The sequence below is a fragment of the Xenopus laevis genome, chromosome 5L (genome assembly GCF_017654675.1).
Source record: "Xenopus laevis strain J_2021 chromosome 5L, Xenopus_laevis_v10.1, whole genome shotgun sequence".
In the NCBI taxonomy this organism is placed as follows: Eukaryota; Metazoa; Chordata; class Amphibia; order Anura; family Pipidae; genus Xenopus; species Xenopus laevis.
Window position 1 is genome coordinate 157,832,529 of NC_054379.1, and position 21,991 is coordinate 157,854,519.

General features: G+C 41.3%; 1 protein-coding gene across 1 annotated transcript; it reads right to left on the minus strand.

Moving 5' to 3' along the window:
* Nucleotides 1-18,209: 18,209 nt before the first annotated feature.
* Nucleotides 18,210-19,310, minus strand: LOC121393567 (palmitoyltransferase ZDHHC20-A-like). The gene has a single exon (XM_041562389.1). The coding sequence runs from the start codon at nucleotides 19,300-19,302 to the stop codon at nucleotides 18,313-18,315; it is 990 nt and encodes a 329-aa protein (XP_041418323.1). The 5' UTR covers nucleotides 19,303-19,310; the 3' UTR covers nucleotides 18,210-18,312.
* Nucleotides 19,311-21,991: the final 2,681 nt, after the last annotated feature.

Here is a 21,991-nt window from a genome sequence, read left to right on the forward strand (position 1 = left end):
AGATAGAATTTACTTACATTTGATCCTTTCATTGATGTAGTACTATGAGGGAACCCTGGAACTACTACAGGTATGGGATCCTTTATCCAGAAACCCATTATCCAGGAAGCCAGAGAGGTCATCTACTGTAGACTGCATTTTAATCAAGTAATTCAAAATTTTAAAACATATTTGCTTTTTCTCTGCAATAATAAAACAGTAGCTTGTACTTGATCCCAACTAAGATATAATTAACCCTTATTGGAAGCAATACCAGCCTATTGGGCTTATTTAAAGGGGTTGTTCGCCTTTAAATTAACTTTTATTATGATGTAGAGAGTGATATTCTCAGACAATTTGCAATTGTTTTTCATGTTTTATTATTTGTGGTTTTTGAGATTTTTAGCTTTTTATTCAGCAGCTCTCCAGATTGTAATTTCAGCCATCTGGTTGCTAGGGTCCAAGTTACCCTAGCAACTATGCACTGATTGGAATAATAGACTGGAATATGAATAGGAGAGAGTCAGAATAGAAAGATGAGTAATAAAAGTAGAAATAACAATACATTTGTACAGAGCATTTGTTTCTTAGATGGAAAGCAGGAAACAGAAAAAAGCTAATTATTCAGAAACTATAAAAAAGAGAAAATGAAGACCAAGGGAAAAGTTGCTTAGCCATTCTATAACCCTAAAAGTGTACTCAGGGTAGGACTGGGATAGCGGGACACTTGGAAAAAACCCGGTGGGCCCCGGCCTTTATGGGCCCAATCCTACCTACCTGGACCCACCGTGGCTGCAACAATAAAAAGATATGTGCGGGGGGGGGGAGCCCTGAGCCCCCCCAGTACCCCAGTACCCCTTTAATTGATTATATTCAGGTTTATATTCAAGTTTTTTATTTTAGCATGATGATGTATATAATACATTTTTATTTACACAATAGTTTCCCTTTTGGAGGAAACATAACTTTTTCGGTAAGATGTTTTTATTACATAATAAGGGGGGATATGATAACTATATATAAAAATATAAGGGGGTCATATAATAATCTCTCTTATGCTTTATCTACCAGTAGGACATTCCAGCTGACACAAGGTCACCCATTCCGATTAGAAGAAAAGAGTTTCCAGCTAAATATTGGGAAGGGGTTTGTTACAGTGAGAGCTGTGAAGATGTGGAATTGTCTCCCTGAATCAGTGGTACAGGCTGATACATTAGATAGGTATAAGAAGGGGTTGGATGGTGTTTAGCAAGTAAGGGAATACAGGGATATGGGAAATAGCTCATAGTACAAGTTGATCCAGGGACTGGTCCCATTGCATCTTGGAGTCAGGAAGGAATTTTTTTTACAGAGTTAAAGGAGAAACAAACCCTTAATAAAAAACACTACCCCCCTACCCTACATAGACCCCTCCCCCAGCCTAGCTGCCCCCCCCCATCCCCAGCAAATGCCCCTTACTCTTTACTTACCCCTCGGTGCAGATTCTGTCCAGCAGAGTTCACGGGCGCCATCTTCAGCCGCTTCGGTAATCTTTGGAATGAGACCGGCACTTCGGAAATTTTCGTGAGTTTCGGCGCATGTGCAGTTGTCGCGAAACAGAAAATTGCTCCAACTGCGCATGCTGGTCTCATTCGCCAGTCTCATTCCGAAGATCAACTAAGCGAAGAAGATGGCTGCCGTGAACTCCGCTGGACAGAATCTGCACAGAAGGGTAAGTAAAGAGTTAGGGGCATTTGCTCGGGATGGGGGGGGGCAGCTAGGCTGGGGGGAGGAGGGAGGGGGCTATGTAGGGTAGGGGGGTAGGGATTTTCTTAATTAAGGGTTTGTTTCTCCTTTAAGGTTGAACTTGATGGACATGTGTATTTTTTCAACCTAACTTACTATGTTACTATGTTACTGTACATACACTGTTCACTGAGGCAATCAATACAATTCGCAATCTTTCTTCTACTGTCGGAAGTGTTCGCTAAGCATTTTCCAGGTTTGCAAAAATAAATACGCACAAAGGAAAATGTGTTCGTGCAGAGGCAACCGTTTTCGCATTGCAAATTTTTTTCCTGTTTCTGACTGCACATTCTTTGCTGTGAATAAAAAGGCAGAACGGGAGTCTGTGCTATTATATATTTAATATAGGAGACCAGAAGGGAACTATACACTATAGTATTAGAATTACATAACTAAGAAGAGCCTGAGGATGAGAGATGGGATGTGATTTCCATGCCTGGTCCATATGTTACAGTGAGTGGCCTGATTATCTCATTTTCCAGCTGTATAATGTAATAGGTGAATGCCTCCCTGTTGTACTGAGCGTCAACTGATGGAACACAAACAGGCAATATCAAATTATTTCAGAATTACATATTCTAAAGGCATTCTTCCTTCTTTTTCTAAATCAAACAGCTGCCTCTGCTTTCCTTTGCTGCTAAGAACAACAAACGTTTATTTTTTATAACCCCCATACATGATGCTAAAGTAGACAGATTGCATTTATCTTAGAGGGATGGTTCACTTTCAGGTTAACTCTTAGAGGCGATTCACTAAATTCGAGTGAAGGATTCGAAGTAAAAAAACGTTGAATTTCGAAGTATTTTTTGGGCTACTTCGACCATCGAATGGGCTACTTCGACCTTCGACTACGACTACGAATCGAAGGATTCGAACTAAAAATCGTTCGACTATTCGACCATTCGATAGTCGAAGTACTGTCTCTTTAAAAAATACTTCGACCCCCTACTTCGGCAGCTAAAAGCTACCGAAGTCAATGTTAGCCTATGGGGAAGGTCCCCATAGGCTTGCCTAACTTTTTTTGATCGGAGGATATTCCTTCGATCGTTGGATTTAAATCCTTTGAATCGTTCGAATCAAAGGATTTAATCATTCGATCGAAGGAATAATCCTTCGATCGTACGATCGTAGCATTTGTGCTAAATCCTTCGACTTCGATATTCGAAGTCGAAGGATTTCAATTCCTAGTCGAATATCGAGGGTTAATTAACCCTCGATATTCGACCCATAGTGAATCAGCCCCTTAGTATGTTATAGAATGACGAATTCTAAGCAACCTATCAATTTGTCTTCATTATTTATTTTTTATAGTTTATGAATTATCTTCTCCTGACTTTTTTTAGCTTTCAAAAGGGGGTCACTGACCCCCTCTAAAAACTAATGCTTTCTAAAGCTACACATGTATTGTTATTGCTACTTTTTATTACTCATCTTTCTGTTCCGACCCTCGCCTATTAATATTCCATATTCTCATTCAAATCGATGTATGGTTGCTAGGGTAAATTGGACCCTAGCAACCACATTGCTGACACAGCAAACTGGATAGCTGCTGAATAAAAAGTAATGAAATAATTGAAATAACTCAAAAACTACAATTAATAAAAATGAAAACCAGTTGCACATTTTCTCAAAATATCACTCTCTACAGTCTACATCATACTAAAAGTTAACTCAAAGGTGAACAACCCTTTAAATGCTTCTTCAGGTAAAAGCAATGTTTTTTGTAAGAAAATGTATTTTGGCTGGAGGAAGGGCTCAGGTTAATGTTACAGGGGATATCACGCTGCTCTTGAACCAAAAATCCAGTGTCGAACTGGGGGGGAGGGGTCGGGTCCACTGGGGCTGCTGCATCAGGGGTCTGCATACACCTCCCCGGGGCCCCCTACCAACTCCATGGGTCCCCCAAGCCAGCTGCAACGGTTTCCAAACCCCCTCTACCCGCCTCCCCCCTGACTCCACCTGCTTGGTTGCTATGGGTTACTGCCCATGGACCCAGTGTTGATAAGTGTTGGTGAGGCCCAGTATCACATATTCTAACATATTCAGTTGGGGTATCTTAAAGTGTAACATGAGAAGTTGAGATTAGTCATCAAAACCAATAAATATAGACAAATACAAGAGGTCCTCTGCACTCAACCCATTATCAATATAGGACTGGCCAAACTAGGGATGACTTTGACGTAGTTTGCAATATATGGACAAACAATCCCTGCTTTTAGTGATGGGCGAATTCATGAAATGCATTGAAGTCAAAAATTATTTTGTTGCGCTCTAATTTCGATACCCGCGGCAATTGTTATATACGCGCCTATTTTGGCTAAGTCAATGGCCGTCCGCCCAAATTTTTTCAACACATCTAATTTTTCGGCAGCAAATTTTCGCAGCAGTTCTGGAAATGTGGAAACGTGGAAATTTGCCGTGAATCCGCGCCTGCCGAATTTATTCGCCCATCACTACCTGTTTTGTTTAAAGGGTAAGGCATTTTTTATAATCAAAACCAATAAATACCAAGAGGGACAACAAAATTTACTCTCAACTTATAGTAGGCATTAAGTGGCTTTCATGAACTTCCTCAACTAAATAGCCAATAAATACCAGTTAGAATATGTGGTGACTTCAGCTATATCTCTGCAGCAGCATTAATACTTTAAAATATCAGCAGTAGACAAATCTCAGAAGAATTTACCAGTACTACCAAAGTTTTTTCCCTCCTTACTGATTAGCTGCTATCTAGTATGTGATTTGTTGAACCTGAAAATTCTTGTGAACATGGTAAACTCAATAAAAGCAAAGGTAGATGGAACATAGAATACATGAGTAGTGCTAGTCTAGAGGTTACAAACCAACCCATGGAGAGACACACTGAAAATATGTAAAACAACTTTTGAGAAAAAGAACCCACCGTGTATCAAATTACCACTTAACACAGGATATTTATTCAGCAGAAATTTCTCAATTATTCTGTATTAAATATTTTTTGAATTATAAAAAATAGAGAATAATTGAGAGATATATGCTGAATAAGGGGCCGATTCATCAAGCTCGAGTGAAGGATTCGAATTAAAAAACTTCGAATTTCGAGTGGTTTTTTGTGCTCCTCGACTATCGTATTGGCGTAAATTCGCCTAAGTAGAATGATTCGAATAGATCGAGCGCAAAAACGCTGCGAGTATTCGCCCATTCGATAATCTAAGTACTGTCTCTTTTAAAAATACTTCGACTGCCTACTTCGGCACCTAAAACCTACCGAATTGCTTTAAAAGCCTATGGGAAAGTCCCTTAGACTTGTTTTCCAAGTTTTTGATCGAATAAAAAGGCATTCGATCGAACGAAAATCCTTCGAGCGAATATTCGATCGGGCGCCTTTTCGCCTGGCGAATATTCGCCAATTCGACTATTCGCCAGCGTGTAAATTCGCCCGAATTGCCTATTCGATTCTATTCCCCAGTCGAATTTCGAGGGATTTAACCCCTCGAAATTCGACCATTGATGAATTTGCCCCTAAGTATCCGGTGTGAAGTGGTAATTTGTTTTAAATAATTTGTATACTGACGTGTGTCAGACCCCAATTATAATTAAAGGGTTTGAATTCTAATTGGTTGGACCAGGGTCATTTACAAAACTTTATCTCACATTGAAAATATGTTAATCCAAGCAATCAACCATTTATAGTCTGTGCCATGTGAAATAGTGAAAGCATCTGGTTGTAATGGTTTACAGGATCTTATTTACATAAGCTTTAAATGACCATCCCACTCATATACAGGTATGGGATCCGTTATCCAGAAACCCATTATCCAAAAAGCTCCAAATCACAGAATAGACTCCATTTTAAACAAATAATGCAAATTTTAAACAATAATTTCCTTTTTCTCTGTAATAATATTACAGTAGCTTGTACTTGATCCCAAGTCCCCAACTGAGATATAATTAATCCTTATTGGAGGCAAAACCTGCTTATTGGGTTTATTTAATATTTACATGATTTTCTAGTAGGCTTAAGGTATGAAGATCCAAATTACGGAAAGATCCATTATCCGAAAGACCCTAGGTCCCGAGCATTCTGGATAACAGGTCCCATAACTGTATATGTTTGAGAGATCTTTATCCCACACAGTTTGACTCATGAAATTATTGATCACGGATTCTTAAGCAGAGCACCTTGCCTAATGAGCATCATTAAAAGAAGAGAAGGTGGTTCTTAATGCCAATATTTGTCAATGTTACAATCCTTTTGGGAGTATGTTACAATTGATTTAAAGTCATAATAATCCCTTAAGTATACGTCTAGCTCTCAGGGGCAACATGGGCCATTATTGTTAGGCATCAAACAGCTTTATTATAAGCTAAAGGGCAATGCTCCTTAACCACTTGGAAAGGCATTATCCGTTGGTTTACAGTTTTGCCCCATTAGGTATTGCAATAGGATTCCCTAGAAGCAGCACTTAAGAGTGGTCACTCCAATCATTCCTGTTTGTGCTCTAGGTTATATTTAAGATTTATCAGCCTCCCCGTGTTATACTGTATAATGTAATTAGCCACAAGTGCTTTGATGATCACAAGGACCCTATTGGCATATTTATAAAGGTCCAGTCCAGGCAAAAAATTCCCATGCACATATTTTCAATTAAACTCAAGAACGTCAGTGGAATAAAAAGCAGAATTTTTTTTCCCAGTATATGTTACATATACACATGAGGACCTTTGACTGTAAAATGAATTTAATTACATTAAAGGAAAAATGATTATATTGGGTATTAAACTGTATATTGGGGTTGCACCAAATTCCAGCATTTTTTTTCTCTTGGATCTTTAAGGTTTGGATTCAGTTTGGCACAACAGAAAACCATAGGACTTTAAAGCTCTGGACGAATTAATGTGACAAAGATGATGTCGTTTTTTGACTTATCTCAAATTTCTAATATGTGAAATAGATCCAGTTCTGTGGAGGATTCAAAATAAAAACATGAGGGATTTTGTGCATCCCAACTATATAGTATATGTGTTAAATATGTGACTCAGGCCCCCGGCCTTGGCAGGTGTTTTACTGGCTAGGTCGGTAAAATACTGGCCGGATGGCAACCCTACTCGGGACAGAGGAGCTGCTTTTTAAAGGATAAGTAAGCATTTATTATTTAAATCCCCTAAAAACACTGTAACATATCTTTTTAATGAATTCAGATGTTTTCTTTTCTTTTTCTTTTCTCTATTACAGCCATTTCAAGTATAGTTCTATTAGTTACTTCCTTGTCTAGTGCACATCTCGGCCCCTTGTGCTTTATGAGCACTGATTTCTTTTGGAGAAGAGGCAGTGAGCATGCCCAGTAGACACCTCTTTGAGGTCTTTCTAGTCGGAGAGAGGAAAACAAAAGGGGTGGCAGACTAGACAAGGAAGTAACTAAAAGTGCTGTATGTTAAAAGGGGACAATAGAAAAACAAGGTTGTAGTTAGAATACCTTTTGGTTACTGATGTCTACTAATCTAATGCCCAATGCACTAGTTCAATAAAGTGACTATACAATAATATAGGAAGGTGTTGTGTATTCTAATCATCTCTGCAGCTAAAAATGCTTTTAAAAACAACTTCAAGCCTCTAAAATATTGAAGAAAGAGGCAACATATTGAGAAAAAGGGAGACAAGAAAGCATTTAAAGGCTTTTGTTAGTATCTGAGTCAGACACTATGGGGCACATTTACTTAGGGTCGAAAATCGAGGGTTAATTAACCCTCGATATTCGACCGTCGAAGTAAAATCATTCGACTTCGAATATCGAAGTCAAAGGATTTACTGCATTTCCTTCATTCATATGATCGAAGGAAAAATCGTTTGATCGAACGATTAAATCCTTCGAATCGAATGATACAAAGGATTTTAATCCATCAATCGAACGATTTTCCTTCGATAAAAAAAAGCTAGGAAAGCCTATGGGGACCTTCCCCATAGGCTAACATTGATGCTCGGTAGGTTTTAGGTGGCAACGTAGGTGGTCGAAGGTTTTTTAAAGAGACAGTACTTCGACTATCGAACGGTCGAATAGTCAAATGATTTTTAGTTCGAATTGTGCGATTTTAAGTCGAAGGTCGAAGTAGCCAATTCGATGATCGAATTATTTTTTATTCTATTCCTTTACTCGAGCTAAGTAAATGTGCCCCTATAACTACACTAATTTGCCATCTCTAACTGACTGTTTGGGTTCTGTGGATCGCTCCCTCCTGCCTGTGCTGTTCTTCATCTCATTCACACTCTTGCTCTATACAGTGGCTACATTTAACTAGCTCTTCCCTGACTATATCCATGGTTGGTCCCACAATGACTTTCCATTAGCTGGAGAGATGTTTGTACAAGACTGTGTAGGGCCATTAGCAGTACTTCTGCTCTCAAGCTGTTTCTGAACGGCATTTCTGGTTGGCTGTGTTTGGGACCACGCTGTGACTGGCAGTTTTCCCACTGCCGGGGGAACATAGGGGACAGGCTGTTAATGATCCCCCCAGGTAACAGAAGCCAGTGTGCTGTGTGCCATATTATGTTACAAAACTATTTGGAGCCAGACTGCAAATGTATGTCTTAAGAATACACTATGCACAATTCAAATTCACAATGTAGGATATTACATTACAAAAATGCAAATGAATGTAGCGGCCCGTACGGGTTAATGTGCCCTGCAGCTTTAAGGCCCCACCTTTTTCTTCGAGTGATCTGCCAGGAGAGGTGTGACAGCTTCCTGCTACACTGCACTATAGTGAGTGTAAGGAGTGGCCTCTTCCGCCTCTGGATGTGATTCCAGCTGGATGTGATCAGAGGGACTGAGTGCAATAGGCCAGAAGAAGTCATGTGTCCAAGTCGGGGACCAGGTAACCCCGTGAATGAGGAATAGTTACACTAGGGCAGACTTGTCATAGTCTCTCTAGGAGAGAAAGGCAGAGAGGTGAGAGAGAAAGAGCAGCTGAAGCTCCAACAAGGATTTGCAGTAAGGGAGTAGCTTCCCAGAGGCTCTGTGTGTTGCCTCCAGTCAGGGACCTCAGTGAAGAGGGACTGTAGGGTACAAGCTGCTTGTCTGACAACTTCCAGGAGGGAATGTGTGTGAATTCTGCAAATGCCTAATGGAGGCTCTTCCTCATGAAATGCCTGTGTCTGCTCTAGGTGAGCTGCCTGCAGATCTGTGTGACCTCTCTATATGCTGTTGCCTCAGCTCCTGCGTGACTACAAACCTGATGTTATAAACCTTGTTCCTGTTTTATTAAGAAGTCTTTTGTTGTATGCACAGTAGCCTGGGGGAGTTGTAGTTGCACTACACCATAGAGGGAACACTTCCACATGGCGAAGGCCCTGACCCTGTTGTGTAAGTCGCAGTATAACCCATGCTTCTACTGCTAGCTGGACAGTTTAATTATTTATGTGCTATGCAGCCCAAATAGGTGTCACATGTTTATTAAGCAAATGTGTGCAAATGTTATGCCATTGTCACGGTCGGTACCCTATATCCAGATCCCAAGCTAAGCTCCCTGGTCTTGGCTCTCACTTCTGCCTCTAAACGGTCTTATTTGAGAGAGGAGCAAAGCTAACGGTTCTGGATGAGCAAAGGGGCAGGATCAGAACACCACCAGGAACAGGCTAGCCGGGCCAGCACAAGCAGAGAAACGTTAGACAGGTCGGAATCAGGATAGGAGAGCGTAGAATAGTCGGTGGACAGGCAAATGGTCAGGATTGGAGAGAACAGAGTAATCACAGACAGGCTAGGATCAGGATTGGAGAGATCAGAGTAGTCACAGACAGGCTAGGATCAGGATTGGAGAGATCAGAGTAGTCACAGACAGGCTAGGATCAGGATTGGAGAGATCAGAGTAGTCACAGACAGGCTAGGATCAGGATTGGAGAGATCAGAGTAGTCACAGACAGGCTAGGATCAGGATTGGAGAGATCAGAGTAGTCACAGACAGGCTAGGATCAGGATTGGAGAGAACAGAGTAGTCACAGACAGGCTAGGATCAGGATTGGAGAGATCAGAGTAGTCTCAGACAGGCTAGGATCAGGATTGGAGAGATCAGAGTAGTCACAGACAGGCTAGGATCAGGATTGGAGAGAACAGAGTAGTCACAGACAGGCTAGGATCAGGATTGGAGAGATCAGAGTAGTCACAGACAGGCTAGGATCAGGATTGGAGAGAACAGAGTAGTCACAGACAGGCTAGGATCAGGATTGGAGAGATCAGAGTAGTCACAGACAGGCTAGGATCAGGATTGGAGAGAACAGAGTAGTCACAGACAGGCTAGGATCAGGATTGGAGAGATCAGAGTAGTCACAGACAGGCTAGGATCAGGATTGGAGAGATCAGAGTAGTCACAGACAGGCTAGGATCAGGATTGGAGAGAACAGAGTAGTCACAGACAGGCTAGGATCAGGATTGGAGAGAACAGAGTAGTCACAGACAGGCTAGGATCAGGATTGGAGAGAACAGAGTAGTCACAGACAGACTAGGATCAGGATTGGAGAGATCAGAGTAGTCACAGACAGACTAGGATCAGGATTGGAGAGATCAGAGTAGTCACAGACAGGCTAGGATCAGGATTGGAGAGATCAGAGTAGTTAGGCAAAGGTCAATACACTAAGGATCAATCAGGATTCAATAGGAATAGCAGGAAGCACAAGGCAATAGCACCACGAACAAGCTAAGTTGAACCTAACAACGGGCAACTTGCTAACCACTGAATTCCCCTTTTATATTTTTTGAAACTCGTGCCAATGTACGATGACGTCATCACGCAGGTGCATAAACCAGGAAGCGCGCCGGCGCACTCGTCATACAGGAACTGGACACTGAAGGGACAGGACGCATACGGTGGGCGCCCCCGCAGGTCAAAGGACACACCACTGGACCACCAGGATAAGCGGTGGTTATTACAGGCATTTATTACATTCCCTCTTTGGTGCATGGAAGCTGCTACTGATGTTTGCCATAGATTGCAAGGATTGATTAGTTACACAAATGACATTTGCAGTATAACCTTTTTAGATTCCATAAATTGTATTTACAGGTATGGGACCTGTTATCCAGAATGCTCGGGACCAGGGGTATTCGGGATAACAAATCTTTCCATAATTTGGATCTTCATACCTTATGTCTACTAGAAAATCATGCAATCATTACATAAGCTCAATAGGCTGGTTTTGATTCCAATAAGGATTATTTATACCTTAGTTGGGTAAAGTACAAGGTACAGGTATGGGACCCGCTATCCAGAATGCTCTGGACCTGGGGTCTTCTGGGTAATGGATCTTTCCATAATTTGGATCCTCATGCCTTAAGTCTACTAGAAAATCATATAAACATTAAATAAACCCAATAGGCCTCCAATAAGGATTAATTCTATCTAGTGATGCCGCGATTTGCCGCTGGTGAATAAATTAGCGAAACGGGCGTCAAAAAAACGTCACTGGCGTCAAAAATGAACGCCGGCGTCAAAAACGAGATGCAAATTCGCCCATCACTAATTATATCTAAGTTGGGATCAAGTACAAGCTACAGTTTTATTATTACACAGAAAAAGGAAATCATTTTTTAAAAATATGGATTATTTGGATAAAATGGAGTCTATGCCTTTCCGTAATTCGGAGTTTTCTGGATTACGGATTTCCAGATAACGGATCCCATACCTGTACAAAGAATGGCCATGGGTGCCACTTTCACGCCTTCTGTGCACAAGCAACGCCTGTGGGTGCCATTTTATAGGGGTTGTTCACCTTTGTAACAAATTGACAAATATAAAAGTTCACATTAATAGAACAAACGTTGCCATAGAAATAGTTAACAGAAAATGTAATGTTGAAGAGATATTCACCTCAGAAGTTTCCCTGTACTAATCCTTCAGTTCCATATGGACCCTGTGCTGGGAGGGGGGTCACTGACCCCCAAAAACATTACAGTCGCTACTCCACTTCCTTATATGACATCACACGTTGTACCGGCAGCTAACTTAACTCCTATTGGCTGTGTCTGCTGTCAATCTGCCACTGTGCTGGGCTGTGTTGAGCATTCAGGTACTGAAGAGAAATTGTTACAAGTTTGTGAGAGGGATTGCAGATGGTTGTGTATGTAAGATACATATGAAGCGAAGCCGTATTTGTATAGATTTATCTTTTCTCTTCTTTGTATTGATTTCTCTTCTCCCACCCAAACTCCATCAGACTTTTGCTGTTTTTCCCCTACAATTACAAATCTAACCCTGCTTTAATGTCTCTGTGTATTCAATGATTAATAGAAGTTGCTCCTTCTCTAACCTTAGTTTCCTGGTTCATTCTTGTCAAGATATTATTTTAGTCCAGAGAGAGCGATTTTCCCGTGGATCAGTTTATTGCAGCGCCTTTAATCCGATGACGTTGTGTTAATGACATAAATATTATTGTCAGGCAGGAGGAGCACTATTAAGTACAACCCAGAGAATAAATAAGCCACTTCATTAGATACTGGTTCCACAGCAATGGAACTAACAGCATTTCTAATGTGTAATGTAACACCCAATGGGAAATCATGGGAAGTGTAAATGAGATAAGAATGTACGCTGACACACAAGGATAATTCCATTCCCTTCTTTTATGTATGAAATACCCCTGGGTTTGTCTTTTTCTGATTCGCTGGGTCCTTAGAGCACAAACACTGTATTCCTGTTAATTAAATATCTGTATATACACAATGTATTTGCACATAGTTAATCTGAGCCAGCACTATAAGGCTCATGGCACATATCGAGTTTGTTTTGTTTTTTTTAAAGGACCAGTAACATCAAATTTTTTTTTTCAAAATTCGTTAGTACACAACGAAAAAAACCACCAAGACAAATTATACTTTAAAATCCCAAAGTCTTTACTAATAAATAACTTACAGAAACTCTGCTTCCTGTCCTCTACAGAAACGGCGACCATCCATGGAGCGGCGCTCGATTTCTCCTCCCTGGCTCTCTGCTGCTGGATCCTTTAGCTCCCACATGAACGATGCGGCTGCTCTCTTCGCTGCTTTGCTCTCCGCTACTTCTCCTCGCTCCTGGCGAGCTCTGCACTCCAATCTTCCCCTCCTCGTCTGGGTCACAGCCGCCACATCCCCCAGCTCTTGGAAAGAAGATATAGCAGCCCGGGGCCTCCCCTCTCCTGGTCTCTCCAGCCTGACAGAGTGGGTCTGTCCCCTGACAGGAGGCGGAAATGAAAGTGGCCTGGCGGGGAGAGAGGGACAGTGCGGTGAGAGGGAGGCTGCAATGGGAGAGCTGTGGCAGCTGCACGGACACGCACACACTCCTATTCACACTCAGTTATAGTCAATTCACAAATACACGGCGCTCACATAGGGAGGAGAAGTAGCGGAGAGCAAAGTAGCGCAACGAGCAGTTGCATCGTTCATGTGGGAGCTAAAGGATCCAGCAGCAGAGAGCCAGGGAGGAGAAATCGAGCGCCGCTCCATGGATGGTCTCCGTGTCGCCGTTTCTGTAGAGGACAGGAAGCAGAGTTTCTGTAAGTTATTTATTAATAAAGACTTTGGGATTTTAAAGTATAATTTGTCTTTGTTGTGTACTAACGAATTTTTACAAAAAATTTTTTCATGTTACTGATCCTTTAAGGTAATGCTATGGGACAGATTTACAAAAATGTAAATTTTAGGCAAAAATCATGAGTTTGAGTTTCCAAAACTAGAATTGTCAAGATTTATTAAGAGCAAAGAACTCAAAGGAAAAAAAAGAATCCTCTAAAAGATGGGGACGTTCATGGAGAAGTCAATGGAAGTTGTATTTTCAAGATCCATGCTTTTTTCAATGCGAGTGTGAGGCTATAGTAAAAGAGGCTACTAGGGCTACCGAATTACCTTAACATTACAAATAATTTCCCAGATGAAACTCCCTTTCCTAGGTATGAGTTCTTGCATGTACTGGAGGCAGGGTGATGTTGCATTTTGCTAGTATTACACAGAAATAGGCACCAGGGCTTCTTGTAACTTTATTGAGAACAATCCACAAAGGAGATCAGAGAAATATATGGGTGGGCATAAGTAGTAGGTTAGCATTTACTCATGATACTGCTCTGTGAGAATAACATTTGCATCTATAGAGCATCAAGAAGAAGAAAATCACTCCCATTATGCTTCTCTTCTCTTCTCTTGAGGCGCTTCTTTGAGTGGAACAAAAGTAGAACTATCTAGCCCTGAAAACACTGGTTCCCAACAATGCCACCAGCAACCTGGTCCCTCCAATACTTCTTGGTGGGGCTAAAAACTGCTCAGCTAAATAGAACTGAACCAATCTATCGCCCCTATAAAGACATATTACACAATTGTGACATTATCTGGGGTTCCACTCTTGACTCTCTTCCCCTATCAAAAACAAAAAGCCCAGAACCCTATGTGCTGCAACATATCTATATCCTACAGCACTGCTATCTTGTGGCTTAAAGGAGAATTCAACCCTTTTACAAAAAAACTTGTACCCCCCACCCCACGTAGACCCCCCAGCCTAACTGCCCCCCGGGGAAATGACCCATACTTTATACTTACCCTCGGCGCAGATTCTGGCAGCCATCTTCTGTGTCTTCAGCACGCTGAGTGGGAGATCGGCATGTCAGCGCATGCACAGTTGGAGCAATTCGCCAGATTGCAACAACTGTGCATGCGCCCAAAACTCACGAAAATTGCCGAATCGCCGGACGAAGACACAAAGATGGCTGCGTGGGGTTCCGACGCCAGAATCTGCACTGAGGGGTAAGTATAAAATACGGGGCATTTCCCCGAGTTAGGCTGGGGGGAAGAGGGAAGGGGGTATACTTGGGGTGGGGGGTACAGGTTTTTTTTATAAAAGGGTTGATTTCTCCTTTCCCTAGGGAAATCCTAAAGGTCATAATTTAACCCAGAAAGAGGAGCCTATCTCTTTTATAAACAACAGGGCCCCTTAGTGGCCAAACTTTAGGGGACTGCACAATAAAAGCTGAAACTATTTACCAGTTTCCTACATGAGTTTTGAGATCAATTTGAAATCTGGCAGACTTAAAGGCTAGAATTTGCTTTCACTGCTTTTTAGCTGTTCTTTAATGTTTTTATATGTTTTTATTACCTATTACAGGTTTATTGAAGAATGAAGCCATACAGAATCACATCATAAGTTGTCTGCATCAGGGGGGTGAGTGTACATAGTAAATTTTTTAAAATATTTTTTAACATTTTGTCACTCCACTATGGCAACCAGTCAGCCAGGGCCGGAACTAGGGTTAGGCAGAGCAGGCACGTGCCTAGGGCGCAATGCTGGGGGGGCGCCAGGCACGCGCCTTCTCTGCTTCTCCTACCCCCTAGTCCGGTCCCCGCTTGCAGATGAATCCGGCGTGTGTGTACTTTTTTGCAGATGCGCATTGTTCTTTTCAGCTTCTTATTTTTGCGAATACCTACGTTGGCTTTTTGCGCATGCGTGCAGTCAGTTTTTTCTCGCAAGCGAGCATCCAGTTTTTCTGCGCATGCGCACATTCTGTATTTCTGCTCATACGTGTCTGTGGGCGTTATGTCCAGCCAGGCAGCCTAGGGCACTTGCCTGGGTTGGCCCAGCGCTGCAGTCAGCTCTTTGCTTTTATTTCCGAACTGCTGGCCGACTTACCAAAACAAACTGCTGCATGTTTGCTATCGGCAACTGCACTTGAACAACATTGCACCTTAGTTTGTAAATTTAAATGGGCTACTAACCATTAAGGGTCATTTGCAAATGCAAGTGCAGTGTCCAGTGCAACTGTTTTTTTTAAACCAGAATGCAGCTTTTTTCCCCTACAATGTCATTGTAATTGTAGCTGTGAAGGAGAGTTACTCTTGATGAGCTTGCAATTACAATTGCACTCATTTTGACATGGACCAGACTCAGTAGAGCTGAAAATTGGTATTCATCGTTTTGGGCATTTAGTCTCACAATTACATCCGTGCCGGATTCTTTAGGTGCAAGCTTGCTTCTTGTATTGATGCAACTAATAGTAGGAACCCCAGAAATACCATCAGATGGAAGGTGACCATAACTCCGGGGTTCCTCTGCATCACTAGCCAAACATTTCAGAACAGAAGGTGGGCCAGATGCACTGACAAGGAGCACAACAATAGGCAAGTAGCGTCTTTGGATGCAACAAATGCATCAACGAGCCCGGATTGGCTTTTCTTTTTTTTTTTTTTTAGCAAATTCCAGAAGGGCTGCTGAAAGATGCCATAGATGGTCACTATTTAGTGGACTGGTGGGGGGGGGGGTTGCTGTTTGGGCCTCAGTGTACTTAAAAAGTCAGGGCTGACTTTGCATTCCAGTTCAGGCCTGGGCACCAAAATACATATGTATTTTGTGGATGCACTGGTGATATCTGTATTGCTGTGCCGTTAAATGAAGTTTACTTTATGATGGTTTCTTCTCACTGTAGCAGCAAAGCCCAGAAAACAGTGAATCTTTAACTGTGGAGTTGTGAACATCTGCCACTGGCGCAGGGAAAAATCATGTTTTCACAAGTGCCAAAAAAAGGACTCAGCTTTGAATATTTTCGTTAGAGCTAGAGGCCTATTGGGATGGAATAATCCTTCCGTTGATGAGCACTGCTCCCACCTGCATCACTTCTTAGTTGCTCATGAGATGAGAAAATGATCAACATCTGCTGCTGGTGACACACACAAACATACACAAACACACATACACACACACACACACACACACACATACACACACAGACAATAAAGTGCTAACAAGTGATTCCTGCTTTAGGATAGAGGGTCCCCTGGGAAAGAACAAAATAGCAACAGTGGTTAGATGTTGTCACTATATACTGTACATACAGAGACGTGACCAACTGCACTTCTCCAATATTTTGTCCCCAAAATGCCAGTAAATGATGCGGATGGCAGCAAATGCAGCCTCTATTTATGTGCTAGCTGTGCTCTCAGCCAACCAGGTGTTCCAGTGAATGAAAACTGCTGATTGGTCAGTGTGGGTTATTTAACATTTGAACTCTTGAATCGGTCAAATGTGTTTGGGTGCAGTAACATTATACCTAGTTACTGATTCAAACATTAAAGGACACAGTGAAACATTGAAAGGCAAAGGTTACATTGCATCAAATTCAACTAAAAATATATCTGTGGCGAAGGCCATTTTTAATTTGTAGTGAGACCTGGTGCAAAACAGTCTTTCTGTGTATTTATATAATGTAATGATCTTCAACTAATGATCCTTCTGCTGATGGGCCTTCAGCTATCTGTCAGTACTGGCTGTTGTACTTCAACAACAATGGTTGGAGTTTGGCCAACACAGATGTATGATATTTCTATCTTGTCTTACAGTTGCCATATTGCACCAGCTCCATGTGTGGCTGTCCTGTAATGTATACATAAACCCCCCCTTCATTCTCAACACAGGTATAATTTGTAACTGTTGTCATATATATTACCCCACACACGCACACATAATCAAAACAGCTATAACGTGTTACTGCTGCCATCTTGGTCTACTGTCTCCATCTTGCTTTTCCAGTTTTCTTACCTGCCCCTATTTACACCTCTAATGTTTATAGTTTATGGTTCTCTGTGTAAACATATAACATTAACATTATTGCTAGCGGAGCAACGTAGGGGTCTTTCCTTGGTCCTTTGCTTTTAATCCGTTTTATCACCTGGAGGTGGGCATAGTAAGTACTGTTCTGCAGAACTATAAGTTCCATGCAGGACACCTCCACATTGCATAGTGATTTGACTAAATTGGATAACTGGGCAGCAAACAGGTACAATGTTGATAAATGCAAATTATACACTAAATGTTTGGGGTTCTTAACTAAAAACGATCTGGGGATTTTTGTGGATCACAAGCTGTGTAACTCTAGGCAGTGCCACTCAGTGGCTACTTAAGTAAATAAAGTCTTGCCTGGTAGGGCATTGAAAACATAAATCCACCTCTTTATGGGTCCCTGGTAAGGCCTCACCTGGAGTATGCAGTGCAGTTCCAGGCTCCAGTCTTTAAGAGGGATATAAATGAGCTGGAGAGAGTGCAGAGACTAAGTGCAACTAAACTGGTTAAAAGAATAGAGGATTTAAACTATGAGGGTAGAATGTCAAGGTTGGGGTTGGTTTCTCTGGAGAGAAGGTGCTTATGAGGAGACATGATTGAACTGCAAATCGCTAACCATGACGAGTTTGTATACCTCCATAAAACCCCTGAGACTGTCCTAATAAGTCCCTAAATAATTCCCTTAAAAAAAAGTTGTAACAGAGCATTGCCCTATTGCACACTTCTATCTTCTGGGTACATTAAAAGAAAAACATAACACATAAACAATACAGTTAATTATAAGTTACATTTATTAAAGTTTGCACAGTTGTGAGTTTATATAAATACAATCACTATATGTATATATATGTATACATCAATACATATAATATTATATATAAACAAAAATGGTCCACATAAAGTCCACATAGATTTCCTTGGAGAAGTGGCAACATCCACAGTCAGAATCCCATCAACTTCCTCATAACTGATTGCAGAAATAACAGAAATGCTCTGCTACATGAGTCCCTTCTAACTTTTCTGGGTGGTTTTCACTTCCAGTAGTTGACTGTTGGACTCACTTGGGGGTTTGGCAGCAATAGCAGCATTTTTCTCTATGTCCATTGTGGCCTCACCCATTGGGAATGAGAAGCCATCTCCTAAGCTGCTGAAGATTGGGAGGAACCAGTATTTCTTTTCATTGCCAAACACTTCTCTCAGATTCTTGCTGAAGCCCAAGTTATAGGGATTAAACTCCTCTGTGTTATCACTGTCCTCCCGATCAGTTATATTCCTTAGAGCCAGTTCGAAATGATCAAGGAAAAGTCGGAATAGCATTATAGCGAAGAACGTGGTCAGGCTGAACAGCACAATGATAGGGACTTTGGATGGGCTGTTGGGCAGCTGATGAGTCCAGAATAGTATGGAGCAATAAAGCGACACTGCGCTAGTGAATATGCACAATAGCACTCCATACATCACAGCGAGGAGGAAGAACTTGTAGTTGGAGAATCCCACACAGTTGTTTAGAAATCCGCAGTGATGATCCAGTTTCAGTATACAGACGTTACACACTGGGCAATGGTGGCACCTGTCTGGCTTTATCACATGGCATGTGGTACAGTACCTTACAGCCTTCTTAATATGCAAGTCTTTAGCCATACGAATGAGGATCTCCTGTAGCACTTGTGGCCTCTCATCGCTCAGGTACAGCTGCTTGTCAGACTCCGATGGGCGGAATTTTTCAGGAGGGACAACGGGAGGCATCATAACAGTCCGGAGATAGCACCACACGCACAGGAGGAACAAAAGGTGGAAAATCACCAGGAAAGTCACCTTTGCCTCTAATAACTGTACAGTGAATATGCACAGCTCCACCACAAATATATAATAGCAGGTAGCAAGGAGTCCAATCAAAATTAGAACCACGATCCGGGAGATCTTCCTCATGCAGGAACGCTGATATTCCTCTTCTTCTTTTTCATTAATTGTTATCTTAGTATCTTTCTCTTCATTTGACATAATTATAGTTTTGAAATAACGATAAAAAGTAAGAAAAAATCCAAAAAGCGATAAGACTGAGTCTCTGATGTGTCACCACCAGCGCTCGTAGGTCTTATGACAAAGCAAGTGAGTGAGTAACATCAGTAAACAACTCTCCTCTTTATGACTTCACAATGCACTCTGTATGACATCACTATAGTAGTCTCAGCCAATAGGAAACCAGATGCAAATGATCTGCAGATCAACAACCTTGCAAACGTAAATAATGTAACCATAGCAACCAACTGTAATGCCTGCAGTGCTACTCACCTTTCCATATTTGAACCTGCCAACAGTATTACAGAGTTAATGATCATTAGTAATTATTATGGCAGAAGAAATGTCTCCATATTTAAGGAAATACTGTTCAAAAAAGAAGTTTAAAGAATTCTCCAATAAAGAGATTATGGTACAGCTTGGGTTCTTGGGTGCTATTTACTGAATTAGAATCACACTAATTAATATTTTGCACAACTTATACCCACAGGCACTTTCTCCCCCATTTGCCTCTCATGTCTTCCTTATTTCCTACTGAATGTCCCTTAGTAACAGGCTGGGGATACAGGCACAGGGAATCTATGAACTGCTGATGTACCACAGAGCTTACAGTTATGGCAGCCCAAATCCATAGGCAGATGACATTATAATGAGTGGACAGAATTATGATAAACATTTTACCTTGTCATTCACTCATTATCCAAGCCACACTAGCACCCCCCCTCCACTGGCCAGTACCCCAAAATCCCACTGGGGACCTGGTCTCCAAACCATTTACTGAATAGGGGGAAAAAAGTTGCACTGGTCTGTGTCGTGCTGAAATGATTTAAGAATTTCCTTGTTAGATTAAAAGTCATAATTTCAACTTTATTAAATCATAATCATAATAAAAGTTATAATTATGAGAATTTTTTTGCTGGCCCCAGTGCTCTTCCATACTATGGAATCAAACATTTCTTGATTATAACCAGACAGCAGAAGCAGCAAGGGACAGAGAGGTACAATCCTGTATTAAAGGAGAAGCAAACCCCTTGTTAAATCCCTACACCTCCTCCATAGGGATGGGTGAATTTGACCCGTTTCGTGTCGCCAAAAATCCGCCGCCAGCGGAATGTTGCCAACGCCCATTAAAGTGTATGGGCGTCGAAAAAATGTTGTCGTGCAGCGGAAAAATTTGGAAAAAACGCCATACAAGTCTATGGGTGTCATTTTTGTAGGTAATTACGATGGTCCTGTATATACATACAATGATGTTACATACTACTTGTTGTAGATTTGTTTTTAACCAAATGCTTTCTTTTTTATCTAAGGTTATTAAAGATCGTCATAGATGCTGACAAGGCATCTGGCATATCATTAAGTGTCTCAGAAGAGTGCTGAGTACGGTATGCAGAGTGAGTCTTACTGGCGCCTCAGGTAGGCTGGGTGGTTCACCTTTAAGTTAACCGTTAGTATGTTATAGAATGGCTAACAACTTTTCAGTTGGTCTTAATTAGTTGTTTTTTTTATATAGTTTTTGAATAATTTGCCTTCTTCTTCTTCTGACTCTTTCCAGCTTTTAAATGGGGCCACTGACTCCATCTAAAAACGATTGCTCTGTAAAGCTACACATTTATTGTTAGTGCAACTTTTTATTACTCATCTTTCATTTCAAGCCTGTTCATATTCCAATCTCTTATTCAAATCAATGCATGGTTGGTAGGGTAATTTGGACCCTAGCAACCAGATTGCTGAAATTGCAAACTGGTGAATAAAAAGCTAAATAATGCAAAAACCACAAATAAAAAAGGAAAACTAATGGCAAATTGTCTCAGAATATCACTCTCTACGTCATACTTAAAGTTTTCTTAAAGGTGAACAACCCATGCAGGATGCTGCCACTTTGCAGAGAACTGAGCACCAAATTGTCATATGAGGTTCAATGTTAATAAGTGCAAGACGTTAAAAAAAACCCAAAAATGTGAGTTATATACTAAATGGTAGTGTTTTTGGGGCATCGTTAATTATATTTTTGAGGATAACAGAGAATGCAGAGACTAAGTGCAAATAAACTGAGGGAGTGAAAACTTAAATTATGAGGATAGGCTGAAAAAGTTGGGGTTGTTTCTGGAAAAAAGGGAATTGGGAGGGGACATGATTGCACTTTATATAGCTTTATATACTATTAGAGAGCATTATAGACAGATAGCAGGGGACCTTTTTTCCTAATACAAAAGAACAAAGAACCAGAAGTCCCCCCTTTAGCAAAAAGGAACCGAAGTCTCATTTGAAGCAGTGAAAATGCTTCTTTAGGGTGAGGCCAGAGAGAACACTAAGGGGCAAATTCACTAAGGGGCAAAAATTTGCCAGCGATAGCCTCACCGCCATCGCCACACTTCGCCAGACAAAACCTCGCTCATGCAACGCTTATTCACTCAGTTGCGAAGTTTCGTCACTGGCGCTGAGCGTCTGAGACTTGCAGCGTCTGTATACGAGAGTTGTGTCGTGTTGCATCAACAATGCAACACTATGTGACAATTGAATTACTTACCTTATTTCCGTTGCATCTGACGTGACGCCTGCGATTTTGCGCAGCGAAATCGGCTGTGTAGTCCTTGGTCCTTAATTGTTAAAAAAGTATCTAAGTGCACCTGCCATGTATTCTGGGCTCTCTACCAAAAGCCAATTAAGT